The sequence below is a fragment of the Oncorhynchus mykiss genome, chromosome 3 (assembly GCF_057628025.1).
Source record: "Oncorhynchus mykiss isolate SJ-2025 chromosome 3, ASM5762802v1, whole genome shotgun sequence".
NCBI classification, from domain to species: domain Eukaryota; kingdom Metazoa; phylum Chordata; class Actinopteri; order Salmoniformes; family Salmonidae; genus Oncorhynchus; species Oncorhynchus mykiss.
This window is the reverse complement of record NC_143024.1, coordinates 73,596,638-73,617,660: the sequence shown is the minus strand read 5'-3', so window position 1 is coordinate 73,617,660 and position 21,023 is coordinate 73,596,638. Positions and strand designations below refer to the sequence as shown.

Here is a 21,023-nt window from a genome sequence, read left to right as displayed (position 1 = left end):
CTCGTTTTTGATCTAGTTTGCGAATGTACAATTATGTTCACTTCAGGGCCTGAAACGCCCCATAATTCAATTTGCAATGATTGTACATTCGCTAAGAAAAGTCAGCCGAAATGTTAAACTTCAACGTCACTATGGATAAGTCAACATACAAGTGTAAGTAAAAACGAATGTAAAAGTTTTGAAATTGTGCTACTAATGCACATGACGGCACAAACACGTCTCATAAACGTAATGATGTTTTTATTTGGTTATCTTTTGGAAATTGTAGAAATAAAACATTTTTCTTCTTCAGATGTTTCAGCTAGGCAGGCTAACGTTAGTTAGCTAATACATTTGCTAGCTATCATACAGTAGGCATATATTATTAATTATATAGTTAATATAAGTAGACATGCAATCATAATTGACTGTAGCGCATATAAAGCACCCACAAGCTAAGGGTGTCTGAAAACACAATCATCGCGGGATGAACGAGCGACGAATTTCCAGGCAAGGGCGGTCCATTTAAAATTCCTTCCTCCATCGCCCTGCAAGTGTATACTCGTCAGACGTCATGATATGTCATCAGAAGTGTCCACTTAATTTAAGGACTGAGGGGATTGGGTGTGTCTTTTATATGTTTGGAATGTAGCCTTGGAGTTTGCCAAAAGGCACCTAAAGGACTCTCAGACCATGAGAAACAAGATTCTATGGTCTCATGAAACCAAGATTGATTTTTTTGGCCTGAATGTCAACTGTCAAGTCTGGAGGAAACCAGACCAGCATGGTGGAGGCAGCACCATGCTGTGGGGATGTTTTTCAGCGGCAGGGACTAGTCAGGATTGAGGGAAAGATAAACGGAGCAAAGACCAGAGAGATCCTTGATGAAAACCTGCACCAGAGCGCTCAGGACCTCAGACTGGGGTGGATGTTCACCTTCCAACAAGACAACCACCCTAAGCACAGCCAAGACAATGCAGGAGTGAATTCGGGACAAGCCTCTGAATGTCCTTGAGTGGCACAGCCAGAGCCCAGACTTGAACTTGATTGAACATCTCTGGAAAGACCTGAAAATATCTGTGCACCAACACTCCCCATCCCCAAGTGTAGATTGAGGAGGGAAAAAACTATTTCATCAATTTTAGAATAAGGCTGTAACTTAACAAAATGTGGAAAAAGTTAAAGGGTCTGAATACTTTCCGAATGCAGTGAGCAAATTTTATAGCAGATGGTGTTAACACACTGTAGCATTGCCTACCTGTGTTTAGTTTCAATCAAAACACATATTTTGCTTAGTGGCGCGTCCTGTTGAGTTTTGGTCACATGAGAGAAAAATGCAACCATTTGCTCAATCATCCTAAAATCTCATAAGAAATGACCTTGTTGTTTTTGTCTTACAGTAATGTTATACTATTATAGTCAGTTTTGTTATGTAGAATGCTATCATCGTGTTTTTGCAGACATTGATTAAACTTTGATCAAACTTTATTAAAAGAGCACCATTTCGCAAGACTAGCCTGTTCTCTAGGAGTAGAGCAGAGAAGGATAGGATCCTGTACATGCTCAGAAGCGTCGGGACATTTAGCTGTTGAGAAATAAAGTCCAGAAAAGTCGAATCTGCGGCCACTCAGTAGAAAAAAAAGGAACTATGAGGAGCTTCAACTTACCAAAAGAATATTCCAGAAAAAAGCCAAGAAGTTTAGCATGCAAAAGAAAAACACAGACAGTAAAACATAAAACACTGCAGCAAAAAGTACAACAACATAGCAAAACACATCACAGCTACACCAAAGAAGCAATTTAACATTTCTAACAAAATATAAAGCCAGCCAACGGTGACAGCTGAGCATTGGGGAGAAAAATTACTTGAAAAGACAAACATGGTGAGAATATATTAGTTGTACTGAAAATGTTTAGCTATAAAGATAGAATTAGCATACATAACATAACATTTATGGAAATGTACATGTGGGTGGTACACCAATAATGAAAAGATAGGATGATGAATCTCAGATACAATTTAATTTACAATTCCTATTTGATCCAAAAAATAAAAAATAAAAAATAAATATGACAAAACACAACATTTATTGTACAGACCTAGTAGTTCAAATAGAGAAAGGACTACATATAGTATAGATACAAAGGCTTAAAATTAGCTTAAATAGAATGTAATATATATGTAATATACATGCAAAAGACAGACTTACATTGTTGTTGCGTGTTTCAACTGCTGGGAATTTTCTGACAATGAACTTGACAGCGGACTCCAGGTTCTTGTCTATTAGATAGGATGGTTTTGCTTTGGGGTCACCACAAGCCTATAATGAAGAGGGCCAAAAACACAGACAAATGCTAAAGATGCATCAACAATAATACTAACAACATATCAACAACAAAACATTGGCAGATAAGAAGTGATAGGATGATAAGTCAAATTAAGAAAGTGGTATTTCGGTCACGACTTGAAAATACATTGAGAGAGACTGTGTGAGAGAGAGCAAGCGAGAGAGCGAGCGAGACACAGAGATAGAGACACAGAGAGAGAGAGAGAGAGAGAGAGAGAGAGAGAGAGAGAGAGAGAGAGAGAGAGAGAGAGAGAAAGAGAGAGAATACATTTCTACTGACAGAGTGGTATATGGGAGGTTGGAGAGCAGTTAGTGAGAAAGCAGTGCATAGGCATACTTCTACTGGGAGAGAAGATAGTTGAACTGTGTGTTTGTTACATTTTAGATGTTAGAAGCAACAAATAGTTTGCAGATGTATGTTTGAGGTAGGGTGGTGTATGGTATATGACACTGGGCATGCACTTCAGCCTGACAAAACAGGAATAGCAATGTTTTAGTATTGAGTCTATAACACGTAAGAGTTGAGGTTCGCAATACACTCAAATGAACACAGTACAGCTGACAGACATGTAAAGAAATAATATGAGCTTGATAGAAGTATGAGAACAGTTATAAATGTTCAAATCCCAATATGATCAAGACTGGATTTAAGATTAGTGATATGATGCCATGGATCCATGCAGGGAATACTTTCATTTTGCAGAGGAGAGCAGAGCTGTGTTGAATTGCAAAATGAAGTGTCTGAATTCAACTAGGCCCTATGTCTTCCCATTGCCTCGTCAATCCCTAAAGATACATTATTTTTGTTTTTGTGGTGCACATGTCCTGGAACTGTGAAACTGTTCAATTTGATGCTCACAAACCAAAATAATGTATTCTGATCTAATTGTTAGGCTATAGCTGCTCACTGCTTTTCATAACAAGCTAGATAGTCTGCAACTGTTAGATATCATGTAAGAAATCAACTGGAAAAAAATTCACACTAGCAAATATGATATCTATTTTGACCTAGTGAAATAATCAGAGAGATTCAATTGAAATTTGGGATGGGCCTGTTTGTTGAATTGTGAACGTTGTTAGTACTGAAAAGCATACAAGTAATTCTGGGACATGATACTGGTAGGAAAGCAAGGAAGGGTAGAGGGAGAGGGAGAGATTTAGGGAAGAGCTGAGCAAACCTTCCAAACTTGTCCTTGCTGAGGGAAGCATTGTGATAGAAAGAGAGAAAACCACACAGGTAAACACGGGTAAAGTCAGGTAAACACAGGTAAAGTCAGGTAAACACAGGTAAAGTCAGGTAAACACAGGTAGAGTCATGTTTAAAACATAGAACCATGCATCTACATGAAAAAGGCTTTAGGTTTTACTTCCAGGATAGTTTGTTGAGGAATAGTTTGGCTTCATACACTGTGCACAATAATTAATGTGCTGCTTGTAAAAGCATTGTTCAACAACTAGCTCAGCCTATGGTGGAGACACTCCTCCTAGAGTAGTAACACTGTAGACTGTAGAGTATCAAGGCTTTAAGTTTAAGAAAGGATATACAGAGCTCCAAAAATATTGTGACAGTGACAATTTCATTTTGATTTGGCTCTGAGGTTAAATTGCAAACAGTCTGCTTTAATTTGAGGGTATTTATACTGAACAAAAATACAAACGCAACATGTAAAGTGTTGGTCCCATGTTTCATGAGCTGGAATAAAAAAATCCCAGAAATGTTCCATATGCACAGAAAGCTTATTTCTCTCAAATGTTGTGCACAAATTTGTTAACGTCCCTGATAGTGAGCATTTCTCCTTTGCCAATATAATCCATCCACCTGAGGTGTGTCATATCAGGTGTGTGGCATTTCAAGGTGTGGCATATCAAGAAGCTGATTAAACAGCATGATCATTACACAGGTACACCTTGTACTGGGGACAATAAAAGGCCACTGATGTCTCAAATGTTGAGGGAACGTGCAATTGGCATGCTGACTGCAGGAATGTCCACCAGAGCTGTTGCCAGATAATATAATGTTAATCTCACTACCATAAGCCGCATCCAACGTCGTTTTAGAGAATTTGGCAGTGAGTCCAACCGGCCTCATAACCGCAGACCACGTGTAATCACACCAGCCCAGAACCTCAAAATCTAGCTTCTTCACCTGCGGGAATGTCCAGCCACCCAGACAGCTGATAAAAGTGAGGAGCATTTCTGTTTGTAATAAAGCCCTATTGTGGGGAAAAACTCATTCTAATTGGCTGGGCCTGGCTCCACAGTGGGTGGGCCTGGCTCCCAAGTGGGTGTGCTTATGCCCTCCCTGGCCCACCCATGGCTGCGCTCCTGCCCAGTCATGTGAAATCTGTAAATTAGGGCCTAATAAATGTATTTCAATTGACTGATTTCGTTATATGAACTACAACTCAGTCAAATTGCTGAAAATGTTGCATGTTGCGTTTATATTTTTGTTCAGTATAAATCCATTTTGGGTGAAGCGCTTAGAAATTACAGCACTTTTTCTACATAGACCCCTCATTTTAGGGGACCAAAAGTATTGGGACAAATTCACTTATACAGTGGATTCGGAAAGTATTCAGACCCCTTGACTTTTTCCACATTTTATTATGTTACAGCCTTATTCTAATAAGGTATTTATGTTTGTTATTTTTTAGAAATGTGTTAACATTTCTAAAAACCTGTTTTCACTTTGTCATTATGGAGTATTGTGTGTAGATCGATGAGATTTATTTAATTTTATTCATTTCAGAATAAGGCTGTAATGTAAAAAAATGTGGAAAAGGGGAAGGGGTCTGAATCCTTTCCGAATGCACTGTATGTGTATTAAAGTAGTCAAAAGTTTAGTATTTAGTCCCATAATCCTAGCACGCAATGATTACATCAAGCTTATGACGCTACAACTTGTTGGATGTATTTGCTGCTTGTTTTGGTTATGTTTCAGATTATTTTATGCCCAATAGAAATTAATGGTAAATAATGTATTGTGTCATTTAGGAGTCACTTTTATTGTAAATAAGAACAGAATATGTTTCTAAACACTTCTACATTAATGTGGATGCTACCATGATTACGGATAGTCCTGAATGAATCGTGAATAATGATTAGTGAGAAATTTACAGACACAGAAAAACAACAACAAATGTGTCATTGTCGCAATACTATTGGAGCTCACTGTAAGGTAGTCTTTGATTAGTACAAGTAGGAACAGACACATGCATGTAAACCCAAGGAACCTACAATCCAATGAACCATCTACCAATTAACTTAAAAAGAATATGGGCTAATACATTTCATGCACACAACCCGTAAAGTATAAGGCAACACATTTTACTCACTGTACTGTTAATTTCCCAGATACATTGCAATATACATTGCAATAAAAAAAAAATGTCTAACAGTAAAATGACAAAATTCACTTTGTTGTAAATACTGTATTTTTATTAAAAATGTGCTAAATCAAAAGGAGTAAACAGAAAATATATTTCTCTACTTCATCCAACACAACCATGGTCTGAGACCCTAGTTAAAGGTAAGTTGGTCTAATTTAATTTAATGAGCAGCACTTAGGATCCCCATTAGCCGCTGCAAAAGGAGCAGTTACTCTTCCTGGGGTCCACATAAAACATGACATGATACGTAGTACAGAACACTGTTAGTCAAGGACGTAAATACATCAATTTACAACATCACACATAGCCTACATATCAGTACATGCACACAATATCTAGGTCTAATACATAATACAGTGCACATTACAATATATATATATAAAATGGCTGTGTGTCTTCACAGTCCCCTTTGTGCAGTAAGGTGTTATTTTATCTGTATTTTAAATCTGGTTTTATTGCTAGCTTGAGTTACCTGGGGTGGCAGAGTTCCATGTAGTCATGGCGATATTTAATACTACAATCCAATGATTGTTATTTTTTCACTCATTATGTGATGCACAATGCAGAGAATACCGGAAGAAGAATTATAATTGAATTACCATAGTGAATTATTGTAATGTTTGTTTATGTGTCAATTAATCCCATAAGGAATGGGTTGCCAATTGGCGATATGACACGGAAATATGTGCTTCCCAGCCTTTGTTCTGGACCTGGGGACCTTGACTGTGAAGAGACCTCGGGTTGCATGTATTTTGTTGTACTGATGAGTGTCCAAACTGTGTGCCAACTGCTTGAACAGACAATTTGGTACATTCAACACCTTGCACAAAGACCAAAAGTGATGCAGTCAATCTCTCCTCAACTTTGAGCCAGTAGAGACTGACATGCATGTTCCTGACACTTGTCCTCCGTGTACATGTAAGTGTGATACGTCCTGCTTTGTTCTGGACCAACTACAATTGACCTATGTCTCTCTTTGCCACACATAACCACACAGCTGGGCAGTAGTCCAGGTGTAACAAAAGTAAGGCTGTAGGACCGGTCTGGTCAACTCAGATGTCAAGAAGGCAGAGCAATGCCCTATCATGGCTGTCCACAAGAATCCAAATAGGTCAGGTCAAGTTTGCAATGAATAACTTCAATCAGACCCCGTCTCCATCTCTCCTTTAATAAGCATCCATGTTGTTGTCATTCTGTTAGGGACCTGTTTTCAGCGTATTAAGTCTCCAGTCATGTGATATTGAGTTATGATTAATAAGTTGACTGTTTATAGACATAATTGGTAAAGACCTTTTAGCGTTTAATTTGGGAAATGGTAACTGTTTAAAGAACTGCTCTCGTGGTGGCCCAGATCCTAATGAGTTAATTGTTACATGATTAATTGAAAATCGGGTAACAATTAAGATAAATAACAGTCTTCAGATTAATGTTAAAGTCAAGTCACGACAATCGACAGACCTCTTCTCATTTTAGCAACCATTGAGTCTATATGTTTTGACTATGATAGCTTGCTATCTAGGGTTACACCCAGCAGTTTAGTCTCCTCAACTTGCTTAAATCACCACATTATTTAATTATAGATTTATTTTTATTTTTTATTCAATAATATTTTAAAGATACTTAGCACCAGCCTATTGCTAGTTACCCACTCTAAAACTGACTGGAGATCTACGCTAAGGGTGTCAATTATTTATTTTACTGCTGCAGCCGACGTGTATACTGTTGAGCTGTCAGCATATGTAGACACACAGGCGTTATTCAAGGGCAGTGGAAGGTCAGGTAGCCTAGTGGTTGGAGCGTTGGACAAGTAACCGTAAGGTTGCAAGATCGAATCCCCGAGCTGACAAGGTGAAAATCTGTCGTTCTGCCCCTGAACAAGGCAGTTAACCCACTGTTCCTAGGCCGTCATTGAAAATAAGAATTTGTTCTTAACTGACTTGCCTAGTTAAGAATAAAGGTACAAAAAAATTAAACATTTTAAAAGGTGAAAACAGATATGGCCCTACCCGGCTGCCCAGCGGTACACCACACTCAACTGAATGTACATGAGAACATTCCATTAACGAAAACCCTCTGTGTTCTATTAGATAGGTAACTCTCAATCCATAATAAGGCAGAGGATGCAAATCTACATTTTTTCAGCAATAGGTTATGATCAATGACATCTAAAGCTGCACTGAAGTCTAACAGAACAGCTCCCACAATCTTCTTACTACCTATGTCTTTCAGCCAAGCATCAGTAATTTGTGTCAATGCCGAGCATGTTGAGTGCCCTTCCCTATAAGCATGCTGAAAGTCTGTTGTTAATTTTCTGTCAAATAATGTTGCATTTGATCAAACACATTTTTTTTTAAAAGCACTTGAAACAGGCTGATTGGTTGTCTGTTTGAACCACTAAAGGGTGCTATGCTATTCTTGGGTAGCGGAATTACCTTTACCTCCCTGACACACCGTTGTTTAGGCTTAAATTGAACATGTGGCAAACAGGAGTCACAATGTATTCCGCTACCAACTTCAGCGATTCATCATCCAGGTTATCGGTACCAGGTGATTTTTCCAGGACTGACAGTGTACTGACGTCCCCAGGGCGAACATTTCTTTCCCAGTGCTAATACAGTGCTAACTGTGATTCTCCAGTTGTAACAGTGCTTCACAAGTGCTTTCCCAATGCTAACAGGGTCATTGGAGAGTGAGTAACAGACTGAGGTCAAGGCTGTTTCCTCATAGGAGACCCTCCCTCTGACCGCATAGTAGAGACCCTCCCTCCCTGCACTCTCAGTCAGTCTCTTGTCTATGACAGGACTCTTGTCTATCTGGACTGAAACACACAATACAAAGGAGCTAACTGAATTCCTTTATCATCCACTACATCAGTGTACTAATGAACTGTTGAACTGATTATTGACATATGGATGGATGATTTATGTTTTTTCTGCTGAACTGCTATCTCTTTTTACTACATTGATTGCTGTTTTTGTGACTGTGTCTCTGTAAGTACAGTATTTCCCATTGGGATTAAACTGTGTATTGCTATTCTGTTCTAATAATGTACCTACCATACAGTGGGGTCCATACTGCCAGTTAAACTTCCACTATATTGGTGTTGGGTGCATAGTTTAATGTAATTCTTCTCAGGCTGAGTTGCTAGATACAGTAGGCCTTCAGTACAGTACCATCTTCCCTGATATATATCTCCTCTCTACTGACAAGTCCTGCATAAGAACATCCTACATAAGAGTGGGCTTCCTGTTGTCTCTGTAAAGACTAGGAGGGTTCTGAGGAGGGGCTCTGGGCTGCTTCCGGTTTAGATTTCCCTTTCAATTATATGACGTCATAAGAAGCTCTCCTCTCCACAAACAAGGTTATTTTTGATCATTCTGGAAACCAACAAATACTTTTTTTAAACGCTACATTGCATTATAAGGGGGTCATACATGCTTATGACAAGTCTTACAATGTACTATAACTACACCGTAAAGTATTATACCGGTTACTCACTTTTAAAACAAATATTGCACTCGGTGACACTGATACACTACATAAACATTATCGTGACAGAAATATTATCAGAAATATTATCATGGGAATCAGGCGGTTGTGTAAGTTACATCAATATAAAAAGCAATACTGCTGGCCCAGACAGTAGTGTCCAACTTGCAGAGAGCTGTCATAGCAGGGGTCTCATTGTTTTGCTGTCAACAATGTTAATGCTTAACTATAGGCTCTTCTTGGTACACAATCCCATATTGTTGGCCACTGAATCTTCAGATTCACGTTACTTGCCGAGTGGATATGAACAAAATACAATAGATCTCTATTTTGGACCAATTGTCTGTTTAATTCTGTCTGATAAAGCAGCTTGTCTAAGCAGGTTGATTTACTGAGGTAGGCCTAGTAGACTTGTGCAGTAGACTACAGTAAAGGGATACACCTGTGGTAGTAGTATTACATCAAATTAAATTGTATTTGCCACATGCTTCGTAAACAACATGTGTGGACTCACAGTGTAATGCTTAGAAGGCTTGTGCAGTAGTAATGGGCAGTAAACGTGTGCCGTAGGCCTACTGCAGAAGTGTACAGTTGTTTGATTTACTGAGGTAGGCCTTTGCACCAGCCTACAATCACAGTAGCCTACAATCACAGATGAAACAGAAAAAGACATCTGAGAATCTTCCTAAATTCTTCTGTCAGCTAGTATCAATGCCTACCAGTTGCTAAGCAACAGATCTGTTAGTTCAATGCACAAGCATCAACCTGCCGCCACAGTTTCAATAAGTACAATATGTTTTTTGATAAAAAAAGAAATGTACCATGGGTATAAAACCTTTGGCATGTAGCCTATTGTGTCGTGCTGAACATAAAAACTGAGGTATATGAATGGAAATATATGAGTCATAGGCTCAATATTACACACAAATTGACTGCAACAGAGAGTGACAAATTGTCACACAACTAAGCTCTCGCGTGTTGTGACAATCCTGTATCTTGCGGCCATCGTGATAGTCATCTTGTGTCCTGGGGTACGTTTTTTTCATCTGAATTCTGTATCTGCATAATGTTTCTATCACATCTAACTTGAATTGAGAGTTGAGGGAGTGAGACACAGAAGATGATTGTGAGGTGCCTATAAAGGGATAGGCCTACTAGGCCAGGTAGACCCTCAGCACAAGGGTTGGTTGGCTGGAGGGTACTAGCAGACAGACAGTCAAGGTAGAGAGGCATGATTCTCCACTAGCCTCCATTCAACTACACACTGGACAGCCTCCAGCTATCTTCTATCTGCTGCCAAGTCAGCAAAGAATCTCTAATACCCAGTCGTCGTCCCAAATGGCACCCTATTCCCTATATAGTATACTACCCTGGTCAAAAGTAGTGTACTATGTAAGGAATAGGGTGCCATTTGGGACACAAACACAGTACTCTCTCTCATCATTAAAGAACTGACTGTCACTGTATCAAAGTCATTAAAATGGACAGCTACACTCTAAGAATGCTCGTCTCTGTTACACGTCTCTGTGAAACGTCTAGTAGGGTTGGTTGGTACCCAGATGTTCATACTGTCATACCGTCTCTGTACCATACTGAGGTATAAGGTATTACTGAATGTGCACACAAGGGACACACAAATCAATTTTAGCAGGGATCTTGATCCAGGATGGGATTGAATGTTTCTGCTGTAACCAAGAAGCTTGATCATTACATCTAGCCACTTAGCTAGCAAGTTAGCAAACCAAATACATAGCAGGAGCCCTGAGCTGGATATAGATTTCATATAGTTATACTTATATTTATAAGCAGTGGCGTAGCACACAGCCCCGGAGCTGCTACAGTTTTAATGGTATTGAAAATCATACCTTTGGTGTTTCGAAATACCTCGGTATACATTATAAATGGTATGTCGCCCAAACCTAACGTCTAGTATGGAATCTGCCATTCATGACACACCTCGCCAGTCCCCACTATGAATAAGTAATATATCAGTCACCCAAGCCACGGACTGTTTACCTGGCTACCGTCTAGCAGATGGAATCAGTACAGGTGCATCAGAGCCAAGACCGAGAGACTAAGAAACAGCTTCTATTACCAGGATATCAGACTGTTGAACAGACATCACTAGCCGTCTATCAGGTCACACACACACACACACACACACACACACACACACACACACACACAAAACGCTGCTGTCCCATGTCAGAGACATTGAACCACTGGACACTTCCTGTTTCACACTGAGTATTTAAATACTGTATTCCCGACATAATGCATTCTAATATTCATACAACTGTACTTTGTATTTAGTTACACTGTTTATACACACTGCATATTTATTTATATACTGGATTCTTGACATTGCTCACTAATATATCTACTGATGTACTTATCATTGATATCTACTGATGTACATATCATTATCCCGGTGTACATACATATAGATTGCATTTTTATTACTGTTACAGTGCTATTTGAGTTGTTAATTGGATTCATCCTGACGTTCTTGATTGCTTATTGTAACTTGTTTACTCTTTAATTATTTGTGTACTTGTTTGACATTATACTGCATCATTTGGAGCTAGTAATACAAGCATTTTGCTCCACCCACTATAACATCTGCTAAACTGTGTACGCAACCAATAAACGTTGATGACTTTTTTAAATTATAAATTAATAGTGAATACTAATACACTAGTAATAATGCTACTAAGAGTGGTTTTCTCTGTAGGGTTTTACAATGAGCAAATTAAACACCATGGGCCAATTTCCCAGACACAGATTAAGAGTATTGGACTAAAAAGCACAAGTCTTAATTTGTGTCCAGGAAAGTGGCCCTAGTGTGGAATCGGTATATCACAACATCCCCACTATCACTATGAGTAAGTGTAACAAACAAATCATAAGTATCTCTAAAACTGTGGCTTCTTTAAAATACTTCTCCCTTCCATCTCAGGAAAATGTGTTTACTGAATGTTTTTCAAACCAGGACCAGGATACAGTATGTGCTCCGGTGCATCAGGCATTTATAACAACTACATAACAACCATATAACATACATGTATACCAACTGTAGATACTGCCGTGCCATTGGTTAGTAAGTAGTATGCTTCAGTCATGATGTGCCAATATGTGTCTGTCAGATGGTAACTGCTAATCTGACTGATTATAAATGTGTTCCCATTATATTGATCTCTGACTTCAATCTTAGCATTGGCTAAAGAACCTAGAAAAGCATTCCTTTGTCAATGTATTTAACTCATATTGTGGTGCTTTATGCAAGTATGCGGGAGAAACTATGTAGCTAGCTAGCCATCAAGCAACAATTACTGCAAAGCTAGGCATGTTATTATTTATAGGCTATTTCAGTGAGATACTATTTTATTTCAAGCCAGTGAACCATAGCTTTCAGTAAGTAGCCTATGAGTTATTATTCTTTTTACACGAAGATTGAAATAGACCAATCTCAGAAAACAGTGATTTATTTGTCCTATTGATGAGTGGGCTTGGCTAGCCAAATTACGTTAGCTTATCTGCAACACATTTTCAAGAGGGCCTTCCTTGACTGGCATTCTGCAGCCGTAGCTGTCATGAATTGGGTTTCAAAATAAAGGTTTCTGCCATACACCACATATGAGTTTGGGGGGGTTTGATCTTTCAATCTCTTGAATGCAGTACAATTTATTATGAACCGAAGAATTACACTGGTACCTTACCTTCTTGATATTATAGATGCGAGTGAGCATTCCGATGCCCCTGTCGTTCAAAATGGTAAATTTCTCGGCCAGTTTTTGCTGGCCAGGTTGGAGCGAGCCGCGCGACAGTGTTGCCGACATAGCTACTGATTCTTGTAAAATATTTGTTGTAGAATTGCTGCTGCGTTTTGTTTGTTGTGAAAATAGTGACACTCCAGTGCTACAATGTTACAATTCGCCCATTATGTGGGTGGAGCGGTTTCGCCAATCCCCACTCCTCTCTCCCGTCGCGGTTTTTACTAGGTGTTGTCCTATTTTACGAAAACGAGGCTGACAGGCTGTTTCCTGCAATCCAAATGCACGTCACGTGACCCGCATTTTATTATAGGGAAGGAATATGGGCCTATATGTAGGCGGTTACACCCACGACAAAATAGTTCTCAAGTATTTGATCCTACATTGAAGGCCTACATTACAAAGGCAACAACAAAGTGTGGCTGGATGTCTCAATGTGAACATTTTATATTAATGTCCTAAATCCTCAGCTATGTTTGAACATTATGATGAAATCATGTAAAATAGACTTTGAAATACTATACCACTGCACCAAACTGAATAGCCTATGGGACTCACACACACATACACACACACACACACGCTTCATGATGGCATCATGTGATAGTGACATCTGTGACGCCTAGAAAAAGACTCTGGTCCCCCATAAAGGCTGAGTGACTAATCTGAGTTCTCAATTTTCAAGTTGGAGTTGACAAAACCTGCCCATCAACATGCAGGAGTCCATTTGAAGCAGGAGCTTCGCACTGTGAACATTACATCCTATGGAGTAGCCTAGAGTGGTAGAGCGGCAGACCAATCTAACACTGGATTCTTTTTTTCTCCTTTGCTTTGTTTTGAGAAGACAAAGGAGATGCAGTCTCTTGCCCAGGAAATCAAGACATTTTCCAAGACCAATTTGAGAAAGCAATGCACCCGCGTGACGACGTTGAGCGGCAGGAGGATAATTGAGACATGGAAAGGGTCGACTATACATGTTGTAGAGGATAAAAGTCAGCCTGAGATAGCATGCGGCTATGTACAGGACAACAGCTGGGACGTACAAGTTGGAGTTATTAAACCTTATTTACTATTAGGTGAGTGGATGTCGATGAGATATGTGTTATTGACAGGGGATAATTGACAGGTGCCTACACAGACACACATACTGTAGCTGTCAGTATGATATGAGGCCTTACGTTTTCAGTTTGTTGTCTCTGAGACGGAGTCTACTGGATTATTGCATGTAAACACATTTAAATTTTCCCCCTATAGACAGTTTAAACTCATGTTTTTGAAAAAAAACAACATCTTTATCATTAATGAAGTAAATATCCTAAAAATATCTATGCTCAGTTAATAATATTTCAATTTAAAACAATTTCTTACAGGCTTACAATTTGATGGTTGTTTTTTCTTGTTGTAGGCTCACAAGATGCTGCACATGACTTTGGCACTTTGAGAAAATATAAGGTATTGTTTTATTTAATAGAGATAAGCTTTATATTTAACACTATTTTCTGTCTTGTTTTGGTGTTTCATAGATGTTCTTCTTCCATTTCAGGTGTCCCACATTTTGAATGTAGCCTACGGTGTTGAAAACGCATTTCCAGACCTGTTCATTTATAAAACACTGAGCATTCTGGATGTTCCTGATACTGACATAACATCCTATTTCCAAGAGTGCTCAAAATTCATAGACCAAGCAAATGCAGAGGTAAGTTGTATGTGTTTTCACAACATTGTAGGCTAATGTAGTGTAATTGGGGGCTGCAATATCCAGTTTCCTTTTCGCTGTTTTCTTTTTCAATTTATGCTTTAATACCGTATCTTTCACTGCATTCATCTTACCTGACAGTTTCAACATTCCTACTCATCATGAAAGATGACACATCATGAAAGATGTTTTATATCAAGGAGAAACTATGCAGTCACTTTACCCCTACCTATATGTACAAATTACCTTGCCTAACCTGTACCCCCGCACATTGATTCGGTGCCGGCACCCCTGTATATAGCCTCGTTATTGTTATTTTTCACTTTCGTTTATTTAGTAAATATTTTCTTAACTCCATTTAGTGAACTGCATTGTTGGTTAAGGGCTTGTAAGTAAGCATTTCACGGTAAGGTCTACCTGTTGTATTCGGCGCATGTGACAAATACAATTTGATTTGATAATCACTTTGCTCTATACAGTACATACTGTAGGTACAATTACTTTACTTTAATAGTCATTTCTTTGAGTGTTCAAGTTGATGACCTGGCATATATCTGATACTGGACAGCAGTGAGCCAATGCAAGGCCTCCCTCCCTACCAGTAGGTATCTAGGCATCCTCCCTACCTCTGTATCCACACTGTAGTAAATAATACAGGGCTGAGTTTTCACCATGCATAATTTAGCATGTTGTAGAAAGATCTTATCACTAGTGGCCCTTTGTTTGCTATACAACCTTTTACCAAATCGCTGTGCCTATCACGCAACAACCCGACACTGTCACATGTTGCAAATTCACCAAAGGTTTATGATTACAATGACTGGTCCTATTGGAAATAAGTTTCCACTCTCTGTTGAATGGAGGTCAGTGGCTCTTTTTACTTCCCTATGTAATCTGGGATACCATGCAGGGGTAACTCCAACTGCCTAATCAAAGCCTCCATGTTGCCTTTAGCTAAGTGGGAGAATAACTCTATCACCTTATAGCTTGTAATTTTCCCATTATGTGTGATTAGCATGAAAGTATTTTATTAGATTGACCTGTGTGAATTGAAGACATTGGATTCAAATTTAAAGCAGCCGAGCACATCAGGTCTCATGCCTTTGGACTGGATAGCACTAAACTGACATAAGGCATCATATTCCCCCAAAACATTCCTTACCCCAGGACACTTCAACAGGTTTCCTGGGGTAAGGAACACATTTTTTAAAATTAAGTCCCTCAGTTGACCACCTGATTACTTTTTTGTTCAAGCTGAGCTGAAGTGTGTTTATGCACATTCTAATAACATAAGGCTTGTTTCTCTCGTCTTCCCCCTCAGAAAGGAGTTGTGTTGGTTCACTGCAATTCTGGAGTCTCGAGGTCAGCCTCGGTCGTCATTGGGTACCTGATGTCCACAGAAGGAAAGCCTTTCAATGATGCGTTTACCTTGGTGAAATCGGCTCGGCCAGCCACGTGCCCAAACCCAGGGTTTCTTGAACAGTTGAAAGGTTTCAAACCGAAAGGGGGCATAGAAGCCAATGGTGTGGGCTATGCATGAGCAACAACAGCAACACCTCCAGGGCCAGAGTAATGCATTTCATCATCAGCCACTGTTTCTCACAAGGAGGCCATTCTGATGTGTCCAAAATTGTGCCCTATTTTCCTATACATATAGGATAATATAGTATAATGCGCTGGGGCCCTGGTCAAAAGTAGTGCAACATATAGGGAATAAGATGTCATTTGAATCTTACTATGTCCCCTAATACCCAAGGTACCCCAACATCATGTTGAGGTGTTCATTTGACGCCATTTTTTCAAAAGCCCTACAATGCCCTGTCAATATACACTGTGGGTCCAGTGTTATTCAATAGTTAAACATCTCTGTTATCAATTTCTATAAACCACTGAGTGTGGTAATGAGGCCACAATGGAATGTAAGAAAGGTATAAATATACAATTCTCAACTTGATGAACCATGTCTGTACAACAATTCTTAAGTTCATTTTGAGTCTTTCCTTTTTTGTCCCAAAATGTGTGAGGTGAAAGTTAGAGAAAACTGACTAAACTGTATTATTTAATATAGTTTTAATTTTGTTAACTTATATCTTGGTTTAAGAAATATTATGGACATCCTTACTTTGTCTTAACATATTATTTATTGCATGTTGGGATGTTATCTATGGCAAGGGATTTCAGAAACTTTCCTTGCCCAGGGTCCCCCACCCATGCAAACCGACAACCCCGGGACCCCAATCATTTGTTAGCAAAAAGTAAAATAATGTATTGTCTTATCATTAGGTGAATGATAATTGCAAGTATAAGTAATCATTTTTAAATTAATAGATTTGGTTTGGACTGTTTAATTATTTTAACCTAGCCGCAGTTCATTGCAAGTGTAAACTCGACTCAACTTGCTGTTGTGAAGCAAATTTTCATATTTTCATATAACTTTCATATAACTCTACATATTTTTCTATTGAGTTGAGAGAACATTTAGCAGATTTGAAGCTAATTTCCAGCAATTCTATGCATTTTTCCGTGGCTACTGCTGTGTGCTTTTGCTCAAATATTATTAAATCAATGTGCATGTGCCCTGGAATTTTCATTTCTCCCTGACTGTCTAGCTTTTATTTGATTGTTAGTTCTCAAAGATGCTACTACTTAAAACTATACATAGTTCAATATCTTTTCTGCATGCTTTCTATCTGGTTTAGGTAGTTTAAGTTGACACTAAAACTGTTTTTCCATCCTGAAACGGCGGCCTAAGAATTTTCTATACAGAAAAAACCCTGGTAATTAGCATCATATTAAAGGGATAATTCGAGATTATGGCTATGAAGCCATTTATCTACTTCCCCAGAGTCAGATGGTAGCATACTAGCTAGCATGCTAACGGTTCCTGTAGACTTCCAGTTATTGTGCTAACGGTAGTTAGCATTGGCTCGTGAAATTACCTCTAACGTCCTCCATACTGGACGCAGAGATTTAACAATAGTATCCACGATGGTATTCTGTTGTAGCAGCGATATTCATAAAAAATGTTTTTTTCACATAAAATCCTCGAAAATATTTCCCCCAAATTTGAAAACCCCTGATCTATGCGACGTTGAATAAACTAAGAGAATAATATAGTGGAGGCTAGATTTTTTGTTGTTGTTGTAACAGTTTTTATGTTTTTATGTTATTATTATAAGTTTTAAATGTTGTTTTTTATTGCAAAAAAATTACTATGATTGTGGGTGTTTGAAATATGATGTTTATTAATGTTAAATTATTTTATATGAACATGTTTGATAAAATGTTATGAACTCTTGTTCTAGAATGTAAACATATAATTATTCTAGTTACTTATTCTTCCATACTCAATGTAGGCTAGGCTACTGCTAACATTTACAACATAATATATGTTTCGGGAACTAGTGTGAATTGCGTTGTCAATAACCTGTTGATTAATGCAGAAATTCACCCTTTGGATCAATGTGTGTGTGTAAATTCAGAATATGTTTGAATAAAATATTGCTACTGAAGAGAAAATCTCCATTCAATTGAGTTTATAACGTTATTCTATCCTATTCTATCCTTGTTGGCTGATTATCGTGACATTAATTACATCTGCTTACAATGGCAGTATTATGTCCTCATGCATAATAACCACTTATAAACATGTTATAATCATTTAATATAACATTTAGTAGGCTATAAGCTACTTAGACAGGACTAAACTCTTTGGACAGATGCACTCGATTAATGGGCTTAATATCACACATCGTCAAAGCAGTGTAATTTGATGATTAGAACATTATTATTAGCCTACACATTAAGTATGTTAACATGCACACTAATAATTCGATATTAACCTGATATTGCAGTAAGCAGAGTATGTAAATAGTCACGTAAACACCTTACTCTGCTTATCAAATCGGCACAAAGCCAAAATCTAAGTAAACATACGCCGATTAAAACACCTGGTTTTCTGAACAATCTTTCGAATTGTTATGACATAGTAATCCAAGTACAATCGGTGTATTTGATCTGCGCATGTGCCAGCACCAGCAGCGCAAACCTCCCTCTTATGCGCGAGTGAAGTGAGTTCACAAAAAATAAAAGTATGCATTTTAGAAATAGTTTTCATGTCCAGACTTTATATGTCCGAATTCAGAATCAAATATGATTCGCAAAAATGACATGGTCACTGTGTTAGAACGTTTATTTTGATTGGCGATTTCCTGCATTTATCAAAAGTCCCATCAGGTACTGATGTCAGATGTGTCCATGTAAACAGGATCATTAGGGAGTCGTTCTTCTCGCAAAGCATGTAAACGTTTTCAACGAACTATTATATTAATCTGACTATCCACTCACATGTTTGAATAGGCCACAATAATGGAAAATGCCGTTTGCATTTATGCTTGTCAGGTTCAATCCCAACAGAGCGGTTCTAATATTGCAGCCTAATAAGAGCGGTTCTAATATTGCAGCCTAATCGAGAGGATGCTGTGGTAGAAAAGACAACTGTGTTTAGACTACTGAACATCAATAGCTGGGAAGTGACACCACGAAACTACTAATAGGCTACAACTAGGCTGTATGGCATGCTCCATATTTTGTGAGAAAAAAATCTACAGGCGAATATTGCATCCAACAGGTGTGGCCATGGGCTTTCTATCGCTGTGAGGTTTCGCTCGCGGGAAGGCTGTACCTCTCACACGTTGACAAGTTTCGGCGGGGAATTCCGTATTCTACATGGGCACTCTCTCTTCGACCCTCACGCGACGGAAAACGGCAGTTGTCTCCGTCATAGTCACCGAGCGAGAAGAACCGGTTTGGACAGCAGAGAACGAGGACCACCTGACCGAAGCTGGACCGAGCGCCGTCATTAAAAATGCGGTTCAAAAGGTCGCTCGAGAGGTGCAGAAGGTGTCTGTCATCAGCGAAGAAGGCAAGTGCTGAAACTTTCGTTGCCCTCATCAACGCATCATTAACTGTACCCTGTAGTCAAGAGTGAATGTCAGTGCGCTGAATAGAGAATTAAAAAAGAGTCAAGTTTCTATATATTGTAGGCTAAACACTACATATATTGTGCACTTCAATAAAGGGCTTACGATTTAAAATATTTATGCAGGTATTTATGTCATTCAGTTCATTCAATGTTTCAACTTAACCTACACTAAGTGTACAAAACAAAAACTTTCCTAATATGGAGTCGGAAAGCGTTCCACAGGGATGCTGGCCCATGTTGACTCCAATGGCTGGATGTCCTTTGGGTGGTGGACCATTCTTGATACACAGGGGAAACTGTTAAGTGTGAAAACCCCATCAGCGTTGCAGTTCTTGACACAAACTTGTGTGCCTGGCACCTACTACCATACCCTGTTCAAAGGCACTTAAATATATTGTCTTGCCCATTCACCCTCTGAATGGCACACATGCACAATCCATGTCTTAATTGTCTCAAGGCTTAAAACTACTTATTTGACCTGCATCCTCCCCTTCATCTATATGAATTAAAGTGCATTTAGTGATCAATAAGGGATATCAATATGCGATCATAGCTTTCACCTGGATTCACCTGGTCAGTCTATGTCATGGAAAGAGCAGGTGTTCATAATGTTTTGTACACTCACATTGTCTCTGACAGACTACAACTTTTAATTGTTTTTTATAAACTGTAGAAAGTAATTAGTTCTGCTAACATTTTTTTTGGGGGAAACCCGTTGCCTAGAACAATTGTAGTAACCCAACTCTGTAACGCTCGTCGTCGGTGGAAGGAAGAGTCGACCAAAGCGCAGCGTGGAAAGTTTTCATGATATTTATTTTCAAGAAACACTCAAACAAAAATAACAAATTCAGAAACGAAAGCAAACAGTTCCGTCAGACACTAAACAGAAAATCACAACCTATATCTGATCCCCAATCAGAGACAACGATAGACAGCTGCCTCTGATTGGGAACCACACTCGGCAAAACAACAAAGAAATAGAAAACATAGATTTTCCCACCCGAGTCACACCCTAACATAGAGAATAAATAAGGATCTCTAAGGTCAGGGCGTGACAAACTCAAAGTATTCCAGTGTTCAATAGTTAAAGTACACTGAACAAGAATATAAATGCAACATGCAATCATTTCAATAATTTTACTGAGTTACAGTTCATTTAAGGAAATCCATCAATTGAAATAAATAAATTAGGCCCTATTTTATGGATTCCACATGACTGTGAATACAGATATGCTTCTGTTGATCACAGATACCTTAAAAAAGTGAAGTTGCTGGGTATTGGAGGGAACTGGAACACTATCATACACGTCAATGTAGAGCATCCCAATGGGTGACATGTCTGGTGTGTATGCAGGCCATGGAAGA

General features: G+C 38.7%; 2 protein-coding genes across 17 annotated transcripts in view; one reads left to right on the top strand and one right to left on the bottom strand.

The window, feature by feature from the left end:
* LOC110520324 (nck-associated protein 1) overlaps positions 1 to 13,261 on the bottom strand; it is a 58,991-nt gene extending 45,730 nt beyond the window's left edge. For 6 of the 16 annotated variants that reach the window (XM_090230088.1, XM_036974828.2, XM_036974829.2 and 3 more), the window contains exons 1-3: positions 12,925 to 13,175; positions 3,506 to 3,523; positions 2,190 to 2,300 (exon numbers count right to left, since the gene is read on the bottom strand). In XM_090230088.1, the coding sequence (XP_090086214.1) occupies positions 2,190 to 2,300; positions 3,506 to 3,523; positions 12,925 to 13,044 (249 nt within the window). In that variant the 5' untranslated portion in view covers positions 13,045 to 13,175. Of the gene's footprint in view, positions 1 to 2,189; positions 2,301 to 3,505; positions 3,524 to 12,924 lie in introns of all 16 variants that reach the window. The other 10 variants (XM_090230090.1, XM_021597564.3, XM_021597565.3 and 7 more) reach the window with 6 other exon arrangements.
* A 259-nt stretch (positions 13,262 to 13,520) lies between these two features.
* LOC110520322 (dual specificity protein phosphatase 19-like) lies at positions 13,521 to 18,193 on the top strand. The gene is made up of 4 exons (XM_021597555.3): positions 13,521 to 14,054; positions 14,384 to 14,430; positions 14,522 to 14,674; positions 15,996 to 18,193. The coding sequence occupies exons 1-4, from the start codon at positions 13,832 to 13,834 to the stop codon at positions 16,212 to 16,214; spliced, it is 642 nt and encodes a 213-aa protein (XP_021453230.2). The 5' UTR covers positions 13,521 to 13,831; the 3' UTR covers positions 16,215 to 18,193.
* Positions 18,194 to 21,023: the final 2,830 nt, after the last annotated feature.

Coding starts and splice junctions, on each gene's coding strand:
- LOC110520322 (XM_021597555.3), top strand. CDS start 13,832: ATGCAGTCTCTTGCCCAGGAAATCAAGACATTTTCCAAGACCAATTTG. Junction 14,055..14,383: donor TAAACCTTATTTACTATTAG/GTGAGTGGATGT, acceptor TTCTTGTTGTAG/GCTCACAAGATGCTGCACAT. Junction 14,675..15,995: donor TAGACCAAGCAAATGCAGAG/GTAAGTTGTATG, acceptor CTTCCCCCTCAG/AAAGGAGTTGTGTTGGTTCA.